The sequence below is a fragment of the Dipodomys merriami genome, unplaced genomic scaffold (genome assembly GCF_024711535.1).
Source record: "Dipodomys merriami isolate MVZ:Mamm:240054 unplaced genomic scaffold, mDipMer1.0.p SCAF_63, whole genome shotgun sequence".
Classification (NCBI taxonomy): Eukaryota; Metazoa; Chordata; class Mammalia; order Rodentia; family Heteromyidae; genus Dipodomys; species Dipodomys merriami.
The window spans coordinates 7,710,207-7,736,727 of record NW_027206213.1 but is presented as its reverse complement, the minus strand read 5'-3'; the positions used below and the strand labels follow the sequence as shown (position 1 = coordinate 7,736,727).

Sequence of the window (26,521 nt, the reverse complement as noted above, 5' to 3'; positions counted from 1 at the left end):
TCAAGGCGAGTGCTCTACCTCTAGAGCCACAGCACCACTTCCAGGTTTCTAGTGGTTTACTGGAGATCAGAGTCTCACAGACTTTTCTGCCTGGGCTGGCTTTGAACCGCAATCCTCAGATCTCAGCCTCCTGAGTAGCTAGGATTACAGGCGTGAGCCACCAGCACCCAGCAAATAAAACATTTTTTAAATAATTTTTTTAAAATCTGTTTTGCAAGGACTGGGAAGGTGGCTCAGTGGTAGAGCGCTTGCCTTGCATGCATGAGGCCCTGGGTTCGATTCCCCAGCACCACATAAGCAAAAAGAAAAAAGCCGGAAGTGGTGCTGTGGTTCAAGTGGTAGAGCACTAGCCTTGAGCTGAAGAGCTGAGGGACAGCGCCCAGGCCCAGAGTTCAGGCCCCACGACCGGACCCCCCCCCAAAAAAAAAACATTCAAAAACAAAAAAATAAAATCTGTTTTGCAGCTAAGTGCTGGTGGCTCATAGCTTAATCCTAGCTACTCAGAAGGCTGAGATCTAAGGATCATGATTCAAAGCCAGCCTGGGCAGGAAAGTCTATGAGACTCTTATCTCCAATTCACCACCAGAAAACTGGAATTGGTGCTATAGCTCAAGTGGTAGAGCACTAGCCTTGCGCTGAAGAGCTGAGGGACAGCACCCAGGCCCAGAGTTCAAGCCCCATGACCAAACCCCCCCCCCAAAAAAAAATCTGTTTTGCAATTTTAAGATACCTGTTATAATATATTATCTACTAACTTAATAGCCATAGATACCAAGGGCAAATACCAAAAAAGTCTTTAAAAGTCTTCAAAAAAGGCCTTAAATACCAAAAAAGTCTTAGTCACAGAATGGAAGAATTGGGGAGGGGATTGTGAGGTGGCACTGGAGGGGACGAGTCACTCCTGCTTTATAGCTAAGCTTCTCTAAGGAAGTGAATAATGCATGTTTCACCAAAACAATGAGACATAAATGTTATTCTGTATCTCACTTTTTTTCTCATAGTGTTAAGGTGCTCCTATTAGTGACAGATTCAGACATGTGTTTATCTTTTTTGCCAACATATTTAGGCATGTATATCTACACTAATACAAGTTAAATGGAATTATATGCTATTTTGTTTTTAATAGTACAATATTCTGATTCATTCTACCACTTCCTGTTGAGAGATCATTTTTATCCCCAAGTCTCAAATTCCTCAATCCTCAAGCTGCAGCCTCCCATATGCTAGTATTACAGGCATGCATCATCATGCTCCCAAGGTTTTCATTGTTTCCAGTTTTGTTCTAGATTTTGCAACTTTGAACAAAATCAGCAAATGTCTCTACACATATAGCTTTATATACTGGAGTTTTATTCCTATAAGAAGGATGGTTGGCTTCTCATGCCTGTAATCCTAGCAACGCAGGAGGATGAGATCTGAAAGACTGCAGTTTAAAGCCAGCCCAGGCACTAAAGTCCATGAGACTTTCATCTCCAATTAACCCCTACCCTGTCAAAAAGCAAGCAAGTAAACAAACAAACAAAAAGACTCAGGCCACATGTTAGTGGCTCATACAAATCTTTGCTATTCAGGAGGCTGAGATCTGAGGACTGTGCTTCAAAGCCAGCCTAGGCAGGAAAATTGGTGAACCTCTAATCTCCAATGAATCACAGAAAAAGCTGGAAGTAGAGCTGTGGCTCAAGTAGTACAGCTCTAGCCTTGAGCAAAAAGCAGCTCAGGAGTAGCTCCCAGGCCGAGAGTTCAAGCCCCAGGACCAGTCAAAAATTTTTTTTAAAACCAACAAAACAAAAACCCAGAAACGTATCTGTGACTAAAGTGCTAGAGTAGTAGATTTGAACAAAAAGCTCAGGGACAGTGTCATAGACTGAGTTCAAGTTTCAGGACTGGTGCGCGCACACGCGCGCACACACACACACTATATGAAAGGAAAAATATACTTTTTATTTTACTTACAATATATAGAACATATAAAATATATAAAGAATATATAAAATTTTTTCTATGTTACTAAATATCTACCATATTATCTTTAGTAACTAGGTTATTATAGTCTACTACATAGATAAACACTATTGAAGCAGTCTCCTTCAGTGGCTCATCTAAATTATTGCAAAATGTCACCTATTTAAATGTCATAGTAAATAATGTCACAGCTACCTCTTGTGCCTTTTATGCTCATTCCTTAGATTTGAAAGTATACTTGCTACTCAGGAAGCTGAGATCTGAGGATTGCTGTTTGAAGTCAGCCCAAGCAGGAAAGTCCATGAAACACTTATCTCCAGTTAACCACCAGAAAACTGGAAGTGACCCAACGTGGCAGAGTGCCAGCCTTGAGCAAAATAGCCCAGGGACAATATCCAGGCCCAGAGTTTATGTCCCACAAACAAAACAAAAGGTATATTACCTTTTTCTGGAAGCTGTGAAGGCAGGTAGGAAAAAATACATAGAAGAAGACACAGACCCTCCCTCAATGTAGTGGGGACAAATAAGCCCAACTAAACTATTTGGTACATGGCAGGGAAACACTTGTGCTTCTTGTATGCTTCTCATCAGCTGGCCTTGTGTCTGCCTGTATAGATTAGTTTATATAACATCTAACTAGCTATGGTATATGGTGAGTTTCCATGGTGTAACCTCTTTGAGCAATTACTAGTCTAGTAAAATAAATACCAGGAAGCTGAAATATGTCTTCTCTGAGGTGGGTAGGGACCAAGGGGAAAAGAATAGTTGAATGGAGAGAGAAATAGTGGAACAATACAGTGATAATACTCAATATACATACCTGAAAATGTGAGTAGGAAACTTGAGGAGACAGTGGAGATAGGATACATAGGAGAAGAATGATGAAAGGGTGACAATGACCAAGATGCATTCATTGTACTCATGAATGGACATGTTAAACTGAAACCCCTTTGTACATCTATTTGAAGATTAAAGCAAACACCATCCAAATGCATCTGGCAGAAGAAAGGCTCCACTCTGCGTCAGTAGCATGCCACATATGTGTTTAACATGCATCACTTTTATTCAGATACTTAATTTGAGCATCAATTCTACATAAATTTTATTTCTTTTTTCTTTTTTTTTTTTTTTACAGATAACCATGATAGCATTGTTGCACACTTTTTATGTGGCCGGTAGCATTCTAAGTGTTTTATGTGATTTAAGTCATTTACTTCTCTTAACTAACTTTACAGATGAAGAAACTGAAACATAAAAAGATCAAGTGAGGCCACCCACCAGTGGCTCACGCCTGTAATCCTAATTACCCAGGAGCTGAGATCTGAGGATCAAGGTTCAAAGTCAGCTGGGCAGCAAAGTCTATGAGACTCATATCTCCAATAAACCACCAGAAAACTGGAAGTGGCACTGTGGCTCAAGTGGTAGAGCACTAGCCTTGAGCTGAAGAGCTGAGGGACAGCGCCCAGGCCCAGAGTTCAAGCCCCATAACCAGGGAAAATAAAAAAGGTCAAGTGACTTGCCCAAAGACACAAAAATAAGAAATGCAGATCTAGAATCTGCACCCAGACCATCTATCTTCAGAGTCTGGGGTCTTAATCACTGGCAATGAATTAGATGAAGTGCCCAGTCATTCCTTGGCAAATGACCAAAGCCAGGATTTAAGTCCAGGCCTCACAGACCCCAAAGTGCATGTTGTGTAACTTGTTAATAAACTAGAAAACATGGACTGGTAGACAGAAAAAAAAATAAGTGCACTTACACTACCTTGATATCATTTAGGAATTCAGTGTCTTTCTTCTGTATTGGTCTATTTGTCCATATTAAGGCACTATAGGTCTTGGTCTTTTCTTCTTCACCTTCTTTCATATGTCCTATTGCCTCTCTAAACAAAGTAACAAAATGGAGTTTGTCTGAATATATAAAACACATACAAAACTCATTCCAAATTTCTCTTAAAATAACTTACACACATTCCCTTTATTTTAACTGTACAACTCAACGATTTTAGTATGCTTTCAGAGTTGTGTGGCTATCATCACAATCTAACCTTACAATACTTGCATCACCCCAGAAAGAAACTTCATAGCCATGAGTGGTCACTTCTGATTCCTCCTTTCCCCAGCCCAGCCCAGACCATAACGGATTGACTTTCCATCTCTACAATTTCCCTATTCTGAATACCTTACATCTAATGCAATCATACATTATGTGGTACTTGGTGCCTGGCTTCTTTAACTTCCTAATACATTCAAGATTCATCTGTGATGTAGCATGTATAAGTATTTTATTGAATATTGTAACTAATCTTTTGAGAAATGCAGAGAATTTTGCAAAGTGGCTACATTTAGATCCCAATAGTAATATATGCTGGTTTTCTCTGCCAGTACTTGTTATTCTCTGGGTTTTTCATAGTAACCATCCTGGTGGGTGTGAGGTGGGATCTCTGTGGTTTTCATTTGCATTGCCCTAATGACTAATGATGTAGAGTATTTTTTTAAGTTATTCATTGACTATTCATATATCCTCCTTGAAGAAAGGTCTCCTTACCATTTCCCCCATTTTTAACTAGGGTGCTAAAAGAGTTCACATATTCTGGGTACAATTTCCTTACCAGATTATGATCTACAACTAAAATTTCCCTGTTGAAATTGTCTTCATGAGCCTACCCTTACCTTGTAACAAGCTGCAAATCACGTACTTGGATTTTGTCAGATGACTTATTAATTTTCTGTAGTAGTAGAAAAAGAAAACAACAATTAGCAGCACTAGCTTGGTTACATAGGTGCTGAAACATGAGATTTCCATGTCATGAAGTGGTTTACCTGCTGAAGCTCCTTAATTTCTTGTGAAGTGAAATGTATTCTATGAGGATTCACCAGCTCAATTGCAAAGGGCCTTCCTGGCAGCACACACCCCATCATGAAACAGAAACGTGTCAATGGAGTTAACATTTGGGCTAATGCCAGAGGGTTAGGAGGTGTGAAAAATGGGTTAAGCTCTAGAGGACTGAAAGCTTAGTGATATGACTACATCTGGGGGAGAGAAGACTATGTGAAAGAATCAAGGGGCTTCTGGGGGACTGCAAAACCCCAGTCTAGGCAGTAGGTGAAAATGACTGCTTTCCCAAAGGTCCATGAACAAGCCTGTGTTAATTACAAAATAAAATCCAACCCACTAATTAAGTTGGTTACACCAATGTAAGGTTGTCACAGGCAGCCAATGCCCAGGTATACCAAGTTGAAAGCCATTCCCCAGCCTAATCTAATCTAATGAAAAAATTGATTCCATGAGAGAGATGGACTACAGATGTCAAATAGCTCAGAATTAATTCTCATCATCCTTCTTATAATTCAACAGATAAAATGAGAGAAACAAAATCTAAAAGAGGAGAATCATTTTTAAGTGAAGAAGTATATTTGGGGGCTGGGAATGTGGCTCAGTGGTAGAGTGCTTGGCTAGCATGCATGAAGCCCTGGGTTTGATCCTGAGTAACACATAAACAGAAAAAAGCTGGAAGTGGTGCTATGGCTTAAGTGGCAGAGTACTAGCTTTGAGCAAAAGAAGCTCCAGGACAGTGCCCAGGCCCTAAGTTCAAAGCCGCAAGCCTGGCAAAAAAAAAAAAATTTGGAATTACTGGTACTTCTGAAATATTATTAAATAAAATGATTAGTAATCAAACTTTGGAGAGAATGCACATAAAAGGCTATTACAACCTACAGATATGAACTAGGATGCTTCTGAAAAAATGTCTCTTGGTCAGACATGGATCATATAATTTACAAAGGAGCTCCATAATCTACAAGACCTCTCTCTTGGAGAAAGTTCTAGGCTTTGCCCTCACTGTAACTATTGTTAAGTCTGCAGGTTAGAATAGGTAGAAATGGGAAAAAGCTAGTTCTAAGAAGGTGATGCTGATATAATCTTACCATTTCCTAATGTTCTCACATCTACATCTTCTCTTCCAGAGGATGAGAAATTAAAACCTTCGGGAAGCAGATCAAGGGAGGAAAAAAAAATCAGAGACATAATATCCCTGAGATACTTGTTTCCAACTAGAATCTAATTTAAGGTCCTAACAGTTTACAGGAGAAACCCAAGGACTAGTTTGCCCATCTCTCATTCTAGTCTCTGCTGAAAATAATACAACTAAGGGCCCATATATCTTTGCGCACATGCACATGCACACGTACCACACACACATATACATACACAAATTATACATATTTAATTTTTATTCTAACTTTATGAAGTATTAAGTTAAAGACCATGCCGCAGAAAGCTGCAGATAATTTTGACAGGATCACACAGTCAAGTGGCAGAGCTAGGCAACTGATGTCAAAGCCAGACCTGAGTTGTCATCCCACGCCACCAACCCATGGAAAACAAAGGTCGAGCACTGTCTGAAGGATTCTCACATCCCTGGCCACTAGTTTATAAAGTAAAAATCTATCATCCTCTTTCTTTCTGTAAAACAAGACAAGGTCTGGGGGAAGGGGCAAGGGATGTTGCTTAAGTGGTAGAGCACCTGCCTAGCAAGCACAGGGCCTATAGTTCAAACCAAAAATAAAGGAAAAAACTATACATTTAAGAATTAAGATTAAACTTAATGGCTCAAGCCACTAAGGAGGATCATGATTTGAGGCTAGCCCATTTATGAGATCCCGTAGCTCAACAAGGCCAAGCTAGGTGTGGTAGTGCATAACTATCATCTGAGCTAATTAAGAAGTGTAACTATGAGGAACATGACTATAGCAGTCTAGAAAAAGGTGAGATCCTAACTCAAAAATAACCAAAACTAAAAGGGCTGGAGGTATGGCTCAAGTGGTATAGTCCTGCCTAGCCAAGTTCAAACCTCAGTGCTGTCTAGAAAAAAAAGGGGAGGTAGAAAAAAAAAAAAGAAATAAAGGAGGAAAGAAAGGAGAAAGGCAAGAAGGGAGAGAGGGAGGGAGCACTTTAGCAAGCCAAACCAAACCTTGTTGGAAACACAGGATATTGTCTGTCATGTCACACCCAGGGAAGCAGGCCCCTCACAGGACCCAAAGCTATGTCTCATTTAGAGAAGTGACTAACCTGGAGCTAGTATGCTGTGTTCACACCAGAAGACAGGCCATATGGGCATGAGATCAGGATCTTTCCCAGGTGGAGAACCTAGGATTTGCAGGGAGAAGGAATCTGGGGACCACTCGGTCCTAGAGATCCCTCCACTCTGTTTCCATACCAGTGTCATATCACATGGAAACCCACAATAACATCAGAGGCGTCTAGTCAGAGTCAACAGACTCAGAAAGTAGCATGAAGAAGGACAGGTGCAATTAAGTAGAAAATTCAAAACAGCACCTGGAAGCTGAATGATGCATACTCCCTGAGTTCAGAAACACAGGTTTAGCAAATTTATGCTTTGTTTGTGGCAGTACTGGGTTCGGACTCAGGGTATCACACTCACTAGACAGGCACTCTCCTACTTACGCTGTACCAACAGCCCTTTTTGCTCTGCTTATTTTTTTAAATAGAATCTGAATTAGCAAACAAAAGAACAAGACTACTTCAAAACTGCTTCCTGCTAGGATGATGGATATGTGTTGTCACATCCAAACTGTTCTGTTGAGATGTGGAGTCATGAACTTTTGCACTGGGCTGGCCCTGAAGGTTACTACCTCCTGACCTCTCAGCCTTCTGGGTAGTCGACATTTAGATTTGTGCACCACTGTGCCCAGGTACTAGTTAATGAGGTCTCATAAACGTTTTGGCCTAGGTTGGCTTCAAACCATGATCATCCAGGTCTCCACCTCCCAAGTTGCTAAGGTTATAGCATGAGCCACTAAATTATGTCCTAAATTGATGCTCATAATCTGGAATTTCACACAAGGTTTTATTCCCTGATAAGGAGCCAGTGAGCACAGAGGATCAGGTCTGCTTTCTCTCAAGTTGCTCTTATTTGATTTCTCCAGAACACCTACCGAACATACAATCTGCTTTATTTTTAGTGTGGAGATAATATTTCTCCCTTCATTAAAAAAAAATCACCTTCATAAAAGACTGCAAGGGGGAAACACACAGTTGTTTCAGAATCTTCCAGCAGCAATTGGGACCTCAGAACTGAAGATTCCTATTAGGAGGGGGTATGGTAGCTTCAAAAACAGATCTTACAAAAGGCTTTTAATGCTGTTTTCACTTCCTTACAACTGTCTTCTAAGATAATCAGTTTGTAAAAATCAGACATAGATATAGATTCAGATATATAGATATAGATAGATATGTAACTGTATAAACCCACACAGGGTTTTTTTGGTGGTACTGGGTCTTGAGTATGCTAAGTAAGAGCTCTGCCACTTGAGCCACACCAAAGGTCTTTTGTTTGTTTTGTTTTAAACACATAACCTCCTCAACTTTTCCCAGACTAGCCTTGAACTCACAATCCTCTTCATCTCTTGAGAAGCTGGGTAGAAACTACCAATAAGGTAAGTAAAGCTCATGGGGTTAGTCCAGAGTATTTGCTTCTACAATTAAAAAATATATATTGGATTGGTAGGTTACTTTCTTCTCCATTCAGTTAACAAGACCTTTTTGAAAAAGGTCTTGGGAGATTTTTTTAGGTTTGTAAGACTGATAGGCAAGACTGTAAAAGTGCTATGGTCTGAGGTGATTCTCTTTCCACCTGATACTAAGAGAGCTGGAAAGGACAGCTAAACCCCATCTAGACCATCTGTCCATCCTAATCAAAGCATGATTCCCCCCCCCCCAGCTTTTTCAGACAGAAAGATATATAGCTGTTCCCTCAAATTAAAAAAAAAAGTTTGAGGGCACTATGGTTCATGACTATAATCCTAGCTACTCATGAGGCTGAGAGCTGAGAATCGAAATCTGAAGGCAGCCTCAGTAGAAAAATTCCTGTGATGCTTATCTCTAAGTAACCACCAAAAAGCCAGAAGTGGAGCGGTGGTTCAAGTGATAAAGTACTAATAGCCCTGAGGAAAAAGCAAACAAAAAAAGCTGAGGGACAACACCCCGGCCCCGAGTTTAAGCCTCAGGACACCCCAAAAAAAATAAAAAGTTTTCTAATTATGGTAGGAGATTCCAAAAAAGTAAAAAACTGACACTGCTAATTACTTGCAGTTTCTCTTGACATGTAATGTGATTTCCTATGATTGAAATCTCAGTCCCTTCCCTCTGATCTAATCCTAGGTGAAATCACAGACTGTATACTACCTTTGACCTGGCAAGTCTATTGAGACAAGGGAAACAAGCCTGACTAAACCTGACTCAGCCCCAAAACTTGGGCTCATTAATCCCTAGGAAATCAAAACTCAACATGCTAACATGGTGTGTTTGTGAAATGGTCACTGCTGATCTCTTTTCTCTAGGCCTGAACTTCATTCCAGAATGCATTGAAGGCTTATATGGAAGCCAGACATTCACCAGTGTCTATACCTGAACATGTACTGGATGTGGAAGTTCTCTTAACTTCTCATATTCCCCTAAGGAGGCAGAGGCTGTGTTAAGGTCAGATCTTAAGTATGTTCATTTAAAGGACTTTCCCCCCAAAAAAACAGTCTGAGAAAAGAAAGATATACTTGGTTACTTTGGCTAAAATCAAGCCCTGACCCTCGAGAGAAACTCTGGATGTAAGGGTCCCAGTTCACTGGAAGGGGATGAGGGGCCCAGACTTGATAGTGATTGACAAAATATAGAAAGCTTTCATCCTACTCCAAGAAATGTACTCATGAAAGATCATAAATTGAAATTATTTATTTTTGTTGACAGTACAGAGCCAACCAAACTCAGGCCTTTGTATTTGCTAGGTAAGTGATCTACCTTCAGCCAGGCCCCAACAAATGACAACATTTTAAAATGTGAACATTTTCACACTTACTCTCTGCTTTGAACACCGTCAACAAATGATCTGAAATTAATTCTTCCACTGAAGATTCCAGCTTCCTTTCTCCATCAATTATCCAGGGAGTTTGTGGTAGATTCCTTGAGTATTTATTATATCTCCCTGCCAAAGAAAATCAGGAATTTTCTTGGATGGAATGGTATGGTTAACAAAACAGGGCAAAAGAAGAAGCAATAACTGTTTAGTAAGCCCAAAGTTCAAGGTGTTATGATACAAACTAATTCATAATCTAACTTGGGGACCCAGCACACAGACGTGAAAGTAATTAAATAAACAATAGACGGCTAACGATGTAATGTGAATGACACATCAAAAGTAATTAAATATGACTAAAATGATTAAATGTGATTAAAATATGATGAAAAGGAATCAGTACATTTAATAAGTTGACTAGCTCACTACACAAGTTATCATAGTATATATGAAATACACAAGGGATCATTTTTTAAAACTATTACCTTTACACATGATTAACAATACATACTTTCAATATAATAGTCATTAGTGATCATGTATTGAAAAATTCAAATACAGAAATTTTGAAGCTTCTATTAGCTAAAAAAAAAATCCTAACAGACTCTGACTCAGTGTTTTTTGGGTAAAGCTAAACCAAGGCATACAGCTAGCTGCCACTGCTCTGGAGCAATCACAGAGAAATGAAGTAATAGTAATAGCTGAAAACTGTGTGCTGCATTACCACTTGAGAAAGTTAATACAATGTTTTTCAGGTAAAAATTAAGTGGTTAGTCATTTAGGAGATAATAGAAACATTTTTTGCAAAAGATTTTGTGTGTATGTGCCTGTCTAGGAGCCTGGGCACTGTCCTTAGGCTTTCTGTGCCAAGGCTAGTGCTCTACCACTTGAGCCACAGCTCTACTTCCATTTTTGGGTGGCTAATTGGAAGTAAGAATCTGACAGATTTTCCTGCCCAGGCTGGCTCTGAACCACAATCTTCAGATCTCAGCCTCCTGACTATTACACGTGTGAGCCACCGGCACCCAACACAAAAAAAATTTTGGCATGACATTTCAAATAACAATTTGAATACAATTTTTGTTGTTGATTTTTGTGTCAGTACTAGGCCTTGAATTCAAGGCTTTGTCACTCTGTTTTTTTCACTCATGGCTGGCACTCTACTACTGGAGCCATGCCTTTACTTTTGTCTTTTTGCTGGCTAACTGAAGATAAAAGTCTCTCAGATTTGTCTACCCAGGCTAACTTCAAACCTCAATCCTCGTATCTTAGCCTTGTGAATAGATAGAATTATAAGGCATGAGTGCAAAGCACTCAGAGGTTCTTGAAGATTACAGAACCTAGAATAAGTTTGTCTATCAGTTCTGCTTTGCCAAAGAGTAGACTAACCAGAGCACAAAAAATAAAACAAAACAAAAAACACCCAGTAAGAGAAGAGCAGAAGATAAGTACATGAGTTGCTTAGAAAGGACATTAGGATGACAGAGAATGCAGAGTTTAAGTTAAATATTTTACCAGCCACAAAAACAGCACCATGAGCACATTCAATCTCAAGAACAGTGCAGACAGTCTTTGGTGAGTCCGGAGGACAAGGAAACTGCCTGCAAAACAAAACAGATTTTATGGATACTACTTTCTAAAAACATGGTAACTGATCACAAAAGTAAGATGAACCAGAATCAGCTGAGACACACACAGAACCTAAGTCTCTCCACAGACACCCATCTTTTGGTTTTGGAACAATTAGGTCTTTCAAGCCTCTAGGGCACCACTTTTAACATCTGATGGTAGCAGCACTGAGTAAATCAGGCACCATAGCTTCCTAGATGGTAATTTCTAATAGCCTTCAGATTCATATGTTCAAGTGCGAGCCCCTCCATTTTGCTCTCCCTGGTCCCTTGCTGCCTGCCTGCTTACATGATTCTCACTCACTTGGGCAGAGCTAGTGCACAGTGATAGTACACAGTGAATTACTGGATAGCCTTGTGGGGTACCGCCCCCTATAGGGAAGGAGCTCTACTCATTTTCCTTTTTCTTCCTTCTCATTGCAGCTATGTTCTTGGGAATTAGACCAGAGAACCAGAAAAATGTAAGAATGTAGCTGACACAATCCCCTTAGCTAAGTAACTTCAACCTCACTGAGGAAAGAACTTTATTATCTGTCTATCATTTAGGAATTTCCAGGAACAGTAGTCTACTGTAAATGACTAGATGCAGATTTAATGACAAAAGTATGGCTTGAAATTTTCCTTTAGTTTCCCAAGATGCTTTAAAAAAGAGTTTCATTTAGAAACTTGGGAACTTGTATATGCTTATAGGAAGTAACTGTCTTTATTGAGATTTATGCAAGATATGGAACAAAAACTACAGTAATATTCTATCTTAAAATCTTAAATGCATTAAAAATTATAAAGTTTCTTATATTTCAGTATAGTTTAACCATTTATGTTTTCGAAGAACACACTGATGTCATCATTGACTTGTCCAGAATTTCAAGTGGGTAACAGAGAATGGACCTAGAGCCAGGTTTCCTGATAAGCAGGCAATGCTATTCCCTTATAAGGTATTCCAGAGCCACCTTGACTTTCCTCAGCAGATGGAAATACAGAGATTAGCACTTGACCAGAGGCCCACACTCAACCTTGTTGAAAACTTAGGGAAACTAACTCCCTCTGTGGACATCAATATCATCTTCTAAAATATAAGGAAGCTGGACTTGATTCATAATTCAAATATTAAATTGATACACATATGCTGAATACTATGACATGCCAAGAACTACACAAAGGACTGGTAATATAAAGATGATTAAGACACAATCCTGGCCCCTGGAATATATTCAGTCTTCTTGTAGACACAAGTGAAATTACCTCTAACATTTCCTTTATTCCCAAATTCCATGATGCCTCCTTTTTTCTATACTTCTACTTACTTTCGGAAATCTTCTTCTGTTATCTTATTCAAAGCTTTCATAACTGCCATTCTAGTGAATACCGACTATATAAGGTAAAATGGGAAAAAAGACATTTTAGCACCCGAATAAAATCATCAGAGCTGAGTATACAGAACATGATGAAGAAATTATATCACTTTATAGATCTAGAAGTAACAAATACTTAAGCCTCAAGAAAATAAAGCTTAAGAGCTTATAATGTCAGTCCCATAGTCTACCTCTCCAGCCTTCTCAATGATCTAGACCACTAGGGAGATGGGGCCAAACAAGTCTCCTTTACTGATTGGTTCACTCTTCTCAAAATCCAATCTTCACCTATGAAAATGATGGCATTTCAGGAAATACATTTTAAACATTTCCCAAGGCCTCAACAGGATATCAGATATCCCGATATCAGAGGCCACAATATGTAACTTAGGAGTTGGCTGCCACAGAAAGGGACAGAGGAGAGGAAATTTGCCTGCTCTGGCACTTAGCAACTCAATGTCTTTCAATAGTCTAAACAAATTAAGCCAATCTACTATACTGAAAACAAAGGTATCTACAACAATGATCTACTTGGGTTTTTTTTTTTTTTTTGCCTTTTTTCTTAATAAAAAGCCACAATCTGCCCTAGGACTAGCAAAAAAAAAAAAAAAAAAGCCATGAGTTATAGCATACTAGGACTAATTTGCAAATATATACATTGCTTATGATTTCTTCTTCTTCTTTTTTTTTTTTGGGGTCCGGTCGTGGGGCCTGAACTCTGGGCCTGGGCACTGTCCCTCAGCTCTTCAGCTCAAGGGTAGCGCTCTACTACTTGAGCCACAGCGCCACTTCCGGCTTTTTTCTTTTTGCTTATGTGGTGCTGAGGAATCGAACTCAGGGCCTCTGGCATGCAAGGCATGCACTCTACCACTGAGCCACCTTCCCAGCCCCCTTATGATTTCTTCTTTAAGAAATCACGTGTGGGGCTGCGAAGGTGGCTTAGTGGTAGAGCACTTACCTAGCATGAATGAAGCCCTGGCTTACCTAGCATGCATGAAGCCCTGGGTTCAATTCCTTAGTCACACATAAACAGAAAAAGCCAAAAGTGGCACTCAGGGACAGGCTGAGAATGTGGCTTAGAGGCAGAGTGCTTGCCTACCATGCATGAAGCCATGGGTCCAATCAATACCACATAAACAGAAAGAGCTGGAAGTGGTGCTGTGGCTCTAGAGTGCTAGCCTTAAGTAAAAGAAGCTCAGAGACAGTGCACAGGACAGGAGTTCAGTCCCCAGGACTGGCAAAAAAAAAAAGAAAAAAGAAAGACATCATGTGTGACTGAAAGGAAGCACATACTAGAAATCTTAATCATTAATCATTAATGTTTTATTATAATATATTATATTATTATATGCTATATATAATTTTAATAGAAAACATACCCTAGGGTTACTCTAGAGAGTTCTAACAAGGTACCATATAGTCAAAATGAAAATAAGGTGCCTGTTCCATAAGACATGAAATCTTATGCTTGAAATAATCTCAAAAGGACACTCTATACTGCATTACAAGGCAAGGAAATCATACTTGAAGCTCTGTATCTCTCACTGCCAAGTAGTATAGTGTCTAATATACCTTGAAAATGTTTTCCTTATCTGATGTTGGCACTGTTATGTCTTCCCAAGTATAACAAAAACTACAAATATGTTTTATGGGTCATGCCTATAGAGCTTCCCAGCTAGTGGCAAAGAGGAGCGCTACAGGTGGACCAAGATGTCTAATCCTTTAGTTCACAAAGACTGAAGGGCAAGGACTGTGACAATGGGAACCTCCAGGCTGTGCTTCCATGCTGAAGCAATTACAACCATTAGCCTTAAGGCGCTGAACATAACTATGCCGTGACATGAAAGTACAGGGAAGGCTAAGCCCCAGTGGCTCATACCTGTAATCCTAGCTACTCAGGAAGCTGAGATCTGAAAATCAAGATTCTGAGTCAGCCCAAGGAGATAAATCCTTGAGACTATTATTTTCAATTAACTAACAAAAGGCTGGAAGTGGAAGTGTGACTGAATTAGTAGAGAACCAACTGTGAGCAAAAAAGCCAAGTAGAGCCTGTGGCCCTGAGTTCAAACCCCAGTACATAGACACCACTCCCCAAAACCCCTCACCCCCCCCACACACACACACTGTAGGGAAGGAAAAACTGCTTCAGGCTTAGTCTACATTTCTAATTATTTCTATATAGAGTATTAAACCAATGTTATAACCTATTCTAGTTCTAAAAGACCCAGAACATTTTTGACAATAAACATTATTCTTTTTTAAGGCCACAAGAAACTGTAGCAATACCTGACTCTAAAACAAACTCCATAACGGTCATGAAAGGTTGTCCCAGTATCATGCTCAGTGCTAAAACTACATACTAAGCCAGGTGCTGGTGGCTCACACATGTAATCCTAGCTATTTAGGAGGCTGAGATCTGAGGATCATGGTTTAAAGCCAACCCAGGAAGGAAGTCCATGAGACTCTTAGAATTAGCCACCAGAAAACCGGAAGAGGTGCTATAGCTCAAAATGGTAGAATGTTAGCCATGGCAAAAGAGCTAAGGGACAGCACCCACACCCTGAGTTCAAGCCCGGTGACTGATTAAAAAAAAAAAAAAGTACATACTAGCTGGGCACTGTGGCTCACACTTATAATCTTATATAATACTCAAAGTGGCTGAGCTCTGAAGTACAATTCAAAGCCAGCCCAGGCTAAAAGTTCCACAAGACTCTATCTCCAATTAACCAACAAAATGCTGGACTATAAAAGCATGGCTTACATGTTAGAATACCAGCCATCAGTCAAAAATCTGTGTAAGAATCACAGGTCTTGATTTCAAGCCCCAATACTAGCACACACACACACACACACATACACACACACACACACACACACACACACACACACACACACACACACACACACACACACAGGTCTCAAAGCCAGCCCAGGCTAAAAGTTCCACAAGACTCTATCTCCAATTAACCAACAAAATGCTGGACTATAAAAGCATGGCTTACATGTTAGAATACCAGCCATCAGTCAAAAATCTGTGTAAGAATCACAGGTCTTGATTTCAAGCCCCAATACTAGCACACACACACACACACACATACACACACACACACACACACACACACACACACACACACACACACACACACACACACACACACACACACACACACACACACACACACACACACACACACACACACACACACACACAGGTCTCAAAGCCAGCCCAGGCTAAAAGTTCCACAAGACTCTATCTCCAATTAACCAACAAAATGCTGGACTATAAAAGCATGGCTTACATGTTAGAATACCAGCCATCAGTCAAAAATCTGTGTAAGAATCACAGGTCTTGATTTCAAGCCCCAATACTAGCGCGCGCGCACACACACACACACACACACACACACAGAGGTCTTGATTTCAAGCCCCAATACTAGCGCGCGCGCACACACACACACATACACACACACACGCGCGCGCGCGCGCATGTGGGCATACTAACAAATTTATTACCTAACAGAAAAAAAGAATATGAATAAAAGGACATTTTTGCAAATGGAGCCTAAATAGATGTATAGGTAAAATATCTCAATCTGAAAATCGAAAATCTGGATTTCTGGATACTCAGCTAGTAGTCTATATAAATAATTCCAAAATCCAAAACATTTCAAAAGTCTGAAACATTTCTGGGTTAAGCATCTAAATAAAAGATATTCAACTTGTATTAAACTCAGGACCATCCTAAATAAAATAACATTTTGGCTTATATTTTTAAAACACTAATTTCTGGAATATATATATATATACATATATATGTGCATATATATATATATATATGGCAAAAGTTTGCAATAGTGTTAATACCAAGGATTTTCCTAGATGATGTAATTTAGGAAGTTTAAAAACAAGTTGACTTTCCTAAATGGTTGATTGTGTTATCACCGATTCTAAATTTCATGAACCAGATACTGACACAGCACAAGGAAATTTGCATACTAGGACTTTACCCAGAGGCAAGGATGCTAAGAGTTGAAAACATAAAAAGAAACATAGCAAATGCACATATTTGAAGACTGATTCTTGGTATAATAAACTTACCGTATATAAATGCATATCACTTTATTGTTAATTTGAATATTTAGCTCAGATAAAATTCCCAAATAAGATGTAAAACTTTTTACCTGCAGTGGTGGGGTAGGAAGGATGCGGTAGAATATTAAAAGGGGTGACACTGATCAAGATACACTATATTCATAAACTGTTTTGTTGAATGGCAACTCCTATGAACAACTACTTAAAGATAAACTTTAAAAAAAAAATCTTACCTGTTTGTTTTTGGCTGGCTTGAAACAATCTGGGCAAATTGTACCACTAAAATAAAATTTAAGTATTATAAAATGTTAATGAGTTTATTTGGGGATGAACATAATACAAATATACTTTACTCAACATGGCTGCTATGGTCAGCCATGTGAGCTATATTGGTTTGCCTAAGGAACTTATGTGAGAACATTCTAAACACAGTGACATGATGAGTTCTAAAAAATACTCATTAGAAAGAGAAATAATACTATTTTCATGAAAACCGAAAGCATTAACAATTTTACATAACTGATGGTGATGTTTACATGATAACTTACAGGAAGTGGCAGTCCTCAACTGTTTCTGGGTGAGCGAAGACCACACTCACTTCAAACAAGCTCTAAAAATTAGAAAGACACTTTTTAAATGAGCAAAAGGAAACCAACATCTAACAACTTATGAATGGAAACAGAAATTAACTCTCAAAAATTGACTCAGAAAAAGTGACAAGGAAATCTAGAAGCACTACTGCTCTCAAGTCAGTTGTACACAGGGCAGCAATAAAGGAAAGTTGGTTTGTTTTCTAACTTCTATAATTCAGTCACTAAATGATACTACCACACAACTTTCAAAATAAAATTTTTAAAAACTTGTATGATTCTTGGACAAAGACATAAATTAGCTATAAAGGTGAATGTGAATTAGGGGAAGTGGAAAGAGATAACTTCAAGAAACAAACTGTTCTATTAATACTATGACTGGAAAAAGAAGGCAAAACATTATGCTCACATCCTTAAAAACTCTGTATAAAGTTTACTTTTTAAGTGCTCAACTTTTTAAAAATAAATTTTACTAAAAAAATTAGCCTTCCAAATTATAAAATAGTCAAATCAAATGAGTTTTCAATCCCACTCTACCTAGATAAAATGATTAACAATGTAGTGTATTTCTGTCTGGTCATTTTTATGAATATATACTTTTTGAGATATATATGCTTTTGAAAAAAATGCTTTACTTAATCTTATTTGATAGACATATTTCAAATGTACAGATTGTTAGAAAAGCTGAAGAATTTTCTAGTACTAAAAATTGTTAGCCAGGTGCTGGCACAGCTCACAAGATCTGAGGATTGTGGTTTGAAGCCAGCCCAGGTAAAAAAAAAAAGTCTGTGAGACTCTTATCTCCAATTAACCGCAAAAAGCTAGAAATGCAGCTGTGGCTCAAATGGTTAAGTGATAGCCTTAAGCACAAAAGTGCAGGGACAGAGTCCAGCCCCCAGAGTTCAAGCACCAGGACTGGTGCACACACATGTATGCGTGCAAACACACACACACACACACACACACACACACAAATTGTTACAATGAGCTGGGCACCATTAGCTCACACCTATAATCCTAGCTACTCCAGAAGCGGTGATCTAAGAATCATGGTGTGAAACCAGATGGGCAGGAAAGTTTGTGAGACTCTTTTATCTCCAATTAACCACCAAAAAGCCAGAGTGGAGCTGTAGCTCAAGTGGTGGAGTGCCCAAGCCCCAAATCCAAGCCCCAGGGCACACACACACACACACACACACACACGCGCGCACGCATACACGCGCATGCACACATGCACACACAGAAGCTACAATGAATATTTTTATTATCAAAACAGCTCATTTTCACCAGGCGCTAATCTCAGCTATTCAGGAGGCTGAAATCTGAGGGCTGCAGTTCAAATCCAGCCCAGGCTGGAAATTTTCATGAGACTCTTCTTTCCAATTAACCACCAAGTGGAGCTGTGGTTCAAATGTTAGAGCACTAACTTGGAGCACAAAAGCTCAGGGTCCAGAATCAGCACACACACACACACACACACACACACACACACACACACACACACACACACACACACACACACACACACACACACACACACACACACACACACACACACACACACACACACAAACACAAAAAACATAAAACGAAATTTCATAAACCACACCCTGAGTTCAAGCCCGGTGACTGATTAAAAAAAAAAAAGTACATACTAGCTGGGCACTGTGGCTCACACTTATAATCTTATATAATACTCAAAGTGGCTGAGCTCTGAAGTACAATTCAAAGCCAGCCCAGGCTAAAAGTTCCACAAGACTCTATCTCCAATTAACCAACAAAATGCTGGACTATAAAAGCATGGCTTACATGTTAGAATACCAGCCACCAGTCAAAAATCTGTGTAAGAATCACAGGTCTTGATTTCAAGCCCCAATACTAGCGCACGCGCGCGCACACACACACACACACACACACACACACACACACACACACACACACACACACACACACACACACACACACACACACACACACACACACACACAAAACATAAAACGAAATTTCATAAACCATATACTTTAACCTCTTTTAGGAATGCATAAAACTCCACATTAGAGCCAGGCACTCACATTTGTAATCCTTGCTACTTGGGAGGTTAGAATCTAAGGATTGTTGTTGGATGCAGCCCAAGCAGGAAAAATCCATGGGACTCTTATCTCCACTTAACCAGCAAAATGTCAGACATCGAACTGCAGTTCAAGTGGTAGAATGACAGCCTTGAGCAGAAAAAGCTAAGGAACAGCACCAAGGCCCAAAGTCCCCAGAATCAACACACAAAAAAACAAACAACAACAAAAAAATACCCTCCACACCTTGGCAAATCTAAATAACATGCTGTGTTGCAATTTATCTTTTTTATTAAGTTTTATATTTATTGAGTTCTGTGCATGCTGAGTTCCCTGGATATATAATAAGCCTATTAACTACTCCAGAATCACAAAAATAAATAGCTTTCTTTTGCTCCTTATCTAACCTACAAAATAAAACCAAAATGAATGACACATGTCCTATTAAAGAAAACTTAATTCAGTCTAAATCTATTAAACCACTATTTCATCTTCTGTTTTCTATTTTCTATTCTCACTGATTCAATGTGTAAAATTATTTGTGCTTCAAACTGAAATTTGAGGTAAAAATATTTTGCATTAATGACTTGTCTAATTTCCAAAGTACTTTCATTACCTCATTTCCTCCTCATACTATCTGTGGTTTTATTCTCTATTCTCTCAGTATTCAGTTCAAAGGACAGTCACAGTTTACTCCTACTAACAGAAAGAAATAACAGTATATAAATTAAAATGGTTTAAAAACTTTTACTTGAAAAGAAATGAATGTTATATTCATGGAATTTCTTTCAAGTAAAATGATGACATACAGAGGTCATCCTATAAAAGTCTAATTTAAGATGAGCTGGGCTATGTCCTGTTTTCATATCTGAAAACCTGTTGAGCTTTCCCTGAAATTCAATCCATTCCAGAGACTAAGGTCAGGTCTTTTCTGGAATTAAGAAAGTGACTAAGTTTGCAGGTGTCAAAGACAATCTCCACTTAAAAGTAAACAGAAGGACTTGAGATATTCACAAGGTAAAGTGGGTTGGATTCATTCTCACTGTAGTTAAATTGGTGCTTTCTATGTATCTGAAGCCAAGATTAAGTGAAACTTAAATAGTCCAAAGTACAATCTATACTTGCTCAATTATTTATGTATTACTTTGTATCAGAATATCTGTTCCTCCAATTAAACTATAACATGTTAAAGGCAAAGATTCAGCTAACCTTTTAAGGTCAAGAGTGTACCCACTTATGTTACACTCTTTAAATGTTTGGATCACAAAGAAGCATTTGGAGCAAAAGATTAGAAGGGCTTTAATTTAAGACATTTTAAAAGCTTAGAAGTCCCTCACTGAATTATTTATTTGACTAAAGCAAAACTGCCATATAATAAAGTAAAACTAATAAAATTAGAGAAGTGACTTAACAATGCTATGACCCAATACCTTTCCATCAATTGGAACGCCCAGTTCCTCTGAAAACAGGGGGTGAGTTATCCATTTGTAGGCTTCTTTTAGCTGAACTATATCAGTTCTTCCCAGCGACAGACTCTGCTTTCTGAATAACAAAAATTAATTCACTGACATGAGAAACTTCACTTTTTCTAACAAAGGCAAGAAGTTATGTAATTAATTTAAAATATTAAGTGTATGTGATATAAAGCAGAGAATAAAGCAAATGAAAATTCTCTACATTTTAGGTGTATAGCCCAAGAAAATCAAGAAACCACCTTTTAGATGGTATATAAAACATTTCTTAAAGATTCAATGACAAAAACTAGTGTGTTTTTCTGAGCTAGATTTATAGATTACAGGATTTATACATACTGGAAGGAGAAAAAGATAATTGCTTATTGCTCAGAAGCCATAAAACTACTACAGTAATCACCTCCATGGTGAATCTCCTCCTCTCCTTCTGAAAATGACTTACTCTTAAGAAATTATTGTAAAAATTGTATTTTTTTCTTTGTTGCTACAGAAGAAATATTAAATCCTGAAGTAGCAATACTATGATATGCTTCTCCATGTAATATCTGATGATGTCTGAGTAAAGACTTCACATTCCCCTAAAATCTACTCATGAGACAATATACCCAGTTGGGAAATCCCCATTCTGAAATTTGGCTTTAGTTCATAGCCTAAAATTGTGACAGAAACTAAAGTAAAAGGAAAGAAAAACATGGCATAGTATGACTAAAACTATTTTACTCTGTTGAGAAAGTGTGGGTTTTTTTTGTTTTTTGGGTTTTTTTGCCAATCCTGGGGCTTGAACTCAGGGCTGGGGACTGTCCCTGAACTTATTTTGCTCAAGGTTAGTGCTCAAGCACTTGAGCCACAGGGCCACTTCTGGCCTTTTCTGTTTATGTGGTACTGAGGAATCGAACCCAGGGCTTCATACATGCTAGGCAAGCATTCTATCACTATGACACATTCCCAGCCAAATTGTGCTATTTCTAACAAGCCCATATTAAACTCGGTATCATCTGTATGCCTATCTATAGTAAAAGAGATGTTATGATCAAAGTTCTGGGCTGGGAAGGTGGCTCAGTGGTGGGTGCTTGCCTTGCATGCATGAGGCCCTGGGTTTGATTCCTCAGCACCACAAAGCAGAAAAGGCCAGAAGTGGCACTGTGACTCAAGTGGTAGAGCACTAGCCTTGAGCTGAAGAGCTGAGGGACAGTGCCCAGGCCCAGAGTCTGTTCAGGCCCCGCAACTGACAAAAAAAAAAAAAAGATCAAAGTTCTAAATTGTCACTCCCTCGACCCACTTTTTTTTGTGGTCAGTCATGGGGCTTGAACTCAGGGCCTGGGCACTGTCTCTGAGCTTTTTTTGCTCAAGGTTAGTGCTCTACCACTTTGAGCCACAGTTCTACTTCCTATCTTCTGGTGGTTAATTGAAGATAAGAGTATCATGAACTTTCCTGCCTAGGCTGGCATCAAACTGTTACCCTCACATCTCAGCCTCCTGAGTAGTTAGGATTACAGGCATAAGCCACCAGCACCCAGGTGAATCAACCCTTTTAATGTCTAACTTTTACTGGTAGAAACTCTACTTATAAGCAATATCCATTTCCATTTAATTTTGTAAAGCAAAAGACACTAGTAACTGTAGGTTGCAAATTAAAAAGTAGCTTAGCAAATGATTAAATTGAATCAATCTGAAAAAAGAATATAAAGAATATTCTCCCTCTAAAAATATAAATTAAAAAATCCAGCCAAAACTATAACTGGTTACAGAGGGTGCTTTCATGATTTGGGATTATGGTTTACAATGAAATATCCAGATAAATAATATTTGACAAATAAGCAAATTACTTCTCTATATTCATCAACTTATTTTAGAAACATTTAGGTGTTTTTGTTTTGTTTTGGGTCCTGTCGTGGGGCCTGAACTCGGCCTGGGCGCTGTCCCTCAGCTCTTCAGCTCAAGGCTAGCACTCTACCACTTGAGCCACAGTGCCACTTCCGGCTTTTTTCTTATGTGGTGCTGAGGAATCGAACCCAGGGCCTTGAGCATGCAAGGCAAGTGCTCTACCACTGAGCCACCTTCCCAGCCCCAACATTTAGGTATTTTAAGGCCTTGACATTGAATCAACAGTTTAATGCTATTTGCATAAACTATCATTGCAGTTAAAAGTATACATCATTATATGAGCATATGTTCTTTCAGAATGTATTTTAAAGAGTTAAAAGCTGAAAGCAAAAAACACAAGAATGGAAACTATTTTAAAAAATTATTTAGACTTTAGTATTCAAAGAGTTACACCAAAATTAATACTAATAATCCATTATACAAGAAAATTGCTGTTTTAGATAATAGGGTTTTTAAATATATGTACAGCAGTTAGTCCAGTTTAAAAAAAAAACAACCAGGGGCTGGGAAGATGGCTCAGTGGTAAAGCACTTGCCTTGCATGCCTGAGGCCCTGGGTTCGATTCCTCAGCACCACATAAGCAAAAAGAAAAAAGCTGGAAGTGGTGCTGTGGCTCATGTGGTAGAGCGCTAGCCTTGAGCTGAAGAGCTGAGGGACAGTGCCCAGGCCCAGAGTTCAGGCCCCACAACCGGACCCAAAAATAAATTAAAAAAAAAAAAAACAAAAAAAAAAACAACCAACTTCAAGTACAGATACTTTTCTCCTACACATTAAAATGCCAAAAGGGTTAACAGACAGTTTGGAAACCTTATTACAAATACCAATACTTAGGATATCAGCGTTCCAATCCTAAAATGTAAAATGTGGTTATTAACTTTTTTAATGTAATTGGGGAAAATGCCTTCACAGAGGGCTTTGGCATATATCTGATTTTCATTTAGAGGGATCAGCAATCACAAAGATAAATGCAGTCTCCATTTAATATTTAGTAACTGCTTTCCTCTCTGTCAATGAGAATGTCACTTTTGTTACAGATATAACACAATCACCTTTCTAAAGAAAAGATGAACCATAATGTCCAAGGCAATTCCTTTTTTCTACATTTCGAAATTAAAGAATCAACTCTTTGCTAGAAATTCTCCTTAGCCTTTCAACCTCTAATGAACTAAGGGCAGTGAAGGAAAAGACTAGTGTCCCCCATTTTTTTCCTCCAGTATTCCTATTTAAATCAAATTCTTTCCAAGAAACTAAGCATAGTTTAAAATCCTTTGGTACAGAATAAAAAGAATAACTCGGGGCTGGGAAGATGGCTCAGTGGTAGAGTGTTTGCTTTGCATGCATGAGGCCCTGGGTTCAATTCCTCAGTATCACATAAACAGAAAAAGCCAGAAGTGGTGCTGTGGCTTAAGTGGTAGAGCAATTGCCTTGAGCTGAAGAGCTCAGGGACAGTGCCTAGGCCCAGAGTTCAAGCCCCATGACTGACCAAAAAAAAAACACAAAACAACAACAACAATAACTCACAAGCAACATGAGTACAAAAAACATGATGCTACAACCATAAGACTAATATAATAAGATTTAAACCACCAAACTTTTGATAATTATGAGGTTATTATTACTCTTTGAAAAGTACAGTATGAAATACAAAATAAGACAGAAAATTAATTACTTTTTTAAATAAGTAACAATCAAGACTGACCTAATATAGAAATCTAATATAGAAATCTTGTAGAAACTCCAACCTGGATTTTTGTTTTTTGGTCAGTCCTAGGTCTTGCACTATCCCTGAGCTCTTTTGCTCAAGGCTATCACTCTACCACTTCTGGCTTTTTCTGAATAGTTTAATGGAGATGAGTCTCACGGACTTTTCTGCGTGAGCTAGCTTTGAACTGCAATCCTCACATCTCAGCCTCCCAAGTAGCTAGGATTACGGGTGTGAGCCACCAGCCTTGGCTTTACAGGGCCTATTTATGGCACAGAAATTTTAGTTTAAAATCCAAAATGCTCTGAAAAGTTATTTTTAAGCTCAGTTGCAAACTAAATCCTGATTTGAACACATGAGGCTATTCAGTTCATTTACCAAATTAACTGTGAATATTCTTATTTCATTGCAGAAATAGTAATCCTTAATATTAGTATTAGTCAATATTAATATTAATATTGGTCAATATTAATATTAATAAAATATTAATATCAGAATTAAAAAGGAGTATTATATTTTATATTTAGTATATAACAGTCCTCAAATCCAAAAATTTTAAATTCCAAACCACTTTTGGCCTCCAAAGATTTCATCTAAAAGGTTCTATGTGTTATTTGTGAACAAATTCATTGTTCTACCTTAATTAGAATTTCACTTTTCAAGGGTAACAAAGTAGACAAGAAATGTAATCACTACCTTACTTATGTAACTGTAATCTCTCTGTACATCACCTTGACAATAAAAATTTTTTTAAAAAGAATTTACTTTTCATTTTTATGGCCTAGTTTTATAATTTAGTTTCTAATACCAATGAAAAATTTGTTATCTTAAGATAAACTCTCATTATATGTGTCCAATACATATATATGTTTACATTGATATTCGATCTACACAAACAAAACATGAATCTACTTTATTATTAATATGCTATACAACTTATCTCCTTGAATAAGGCTGACACCCTAACTTGATACAATAAGAATTACTTTCATTTGCAACTTCTCTAGTAGCTAGTGAATTTACTCAAAAAAAAAAAAGTATAAGTACTTTAACAATCAGGTAACATACTTAAATGATAGTAAAAACTCCCTACCTAAATTACTTACCCCATTTCCTGTTTGACCAGCAACCATGCAGCATGCTTGAAGCAATTTAGCACCCAGAAAGAAAAGGAGAAAAACGTTCAGTATTAAATTAAGTTCTAATATTAGTACCCAGTATTTAGCTAATTTGCTAATCAAACTCCCTTTCAGAAGATGGTGTTAGGAATGTTGCAATGATCTCAGATTCATTTCAAATAAAAAACAAGATAAGATTCACTTTGCAATGCTTAGTTGCTGTGGCCTAGAAATTCAAGGGGTATTCCCTTTCTATCTCTCAGTATTGAGAGATAGAAATCACTCATAATGATTTTTTATTATTAATAATAAGTTTTTTTTTGTCAAAGTACCATACAGAGAGGTAATAATACATGAGCATCAAGGTAATGAGTACATTTCTTTCTTTTTTTGGGGGAGGGGGGTCTGGTCATGGGGCCTGAACTCTGGGCCTGGGCACTGCCCCTCAGCTTTTCAGCTCAAAGCTAGCACTCTACCACTTGAGCCACAGTGCCACTTCTGGCTTTTTTTCTTTTTGCTTATGTGGTGCTGAGGAATCAAACCCAGGGCCTCATGCATGCAAGGCAAGCGCTCTACCACTGAGCCACCTTCCCAGCCCTGAGTACATTTCTTATCAAGCATTGTTGCCTCCTCCTTTGTTTCCCCTTACCATCTTTACCCGCCCATCCCCCCACCTCTTGTAATGATTTTTAACAGAGCTAGTTTAAGATACCTCATTATTTCATAGGGGAAAAGCCCAAAGTGATAGGTACCTATTACTCAAAACATAAATTGAAGGCACTAGC

The 26,521-nt window shown here is 38.4% G+C and overlaps 1 protein-coding gene across 4 annotated transcripts in view; it reads right to left on the bottom strand.

The window, feature by feature from the left end:
- LOC138815272 (tRNA pseudouridine synthase Pus10) overlaps nt 1–26,521 on the bottom strand; it is a 67,612-nt gene that overhangs the window by 12,931 nt on the left and 28,160 nt on the right. For 2 of the 4 annotated variants that reach the window (XM_070004577.1, XM_070004576.1), the window contains exons 5-16: nt 25,725–25,759; nt 20,991–21,102; nt 17,450–17,511; nt 17,135–17,180; nt 12,762–12,826; nt 11,345–11,430; nt 9,833–9,958; nt 7,033–7,110; nt 5,889–5,945; nt 4,785–4,861; nt 4,635–4,690; nt 3,727–3,844 (exon numbers count right to left, since the gene is read on the bottom strand). In XM_070004577.1, the coding sequence (XP_069860678.1) occupies nt 3,727–3,844; nt 4,635–4,690; nt 4,785–4,861; nt 5,889–5,945; nt 7,033–7,110; nt 9,833–9,958; nt 11,345–11,430; nt 12,762–12,826; nt 17,135–17,180; nt 17,450–17,511; nt 20,991–21,102; nt 25,725–25,759 (918 nt within the window). The remainder of the gene's footprint in view (nt 1–3,726; nt 3,845–4,634; nt 4,691–4,784; nt 4,862–5,888; nt 5,946–7,032; nt 7,111–9,832; nt 9,959–11,344; nt 11,431–12,761; nt 12,827–17,134; nt 17,181–17,449; nt 17,512–20,990; nt 21,103–25,724; nt 25,760–26,521) is intronic. The other 2 variants (XM_070004578.1, XM_070004579.1) reach the window with 2 other exon arrangements.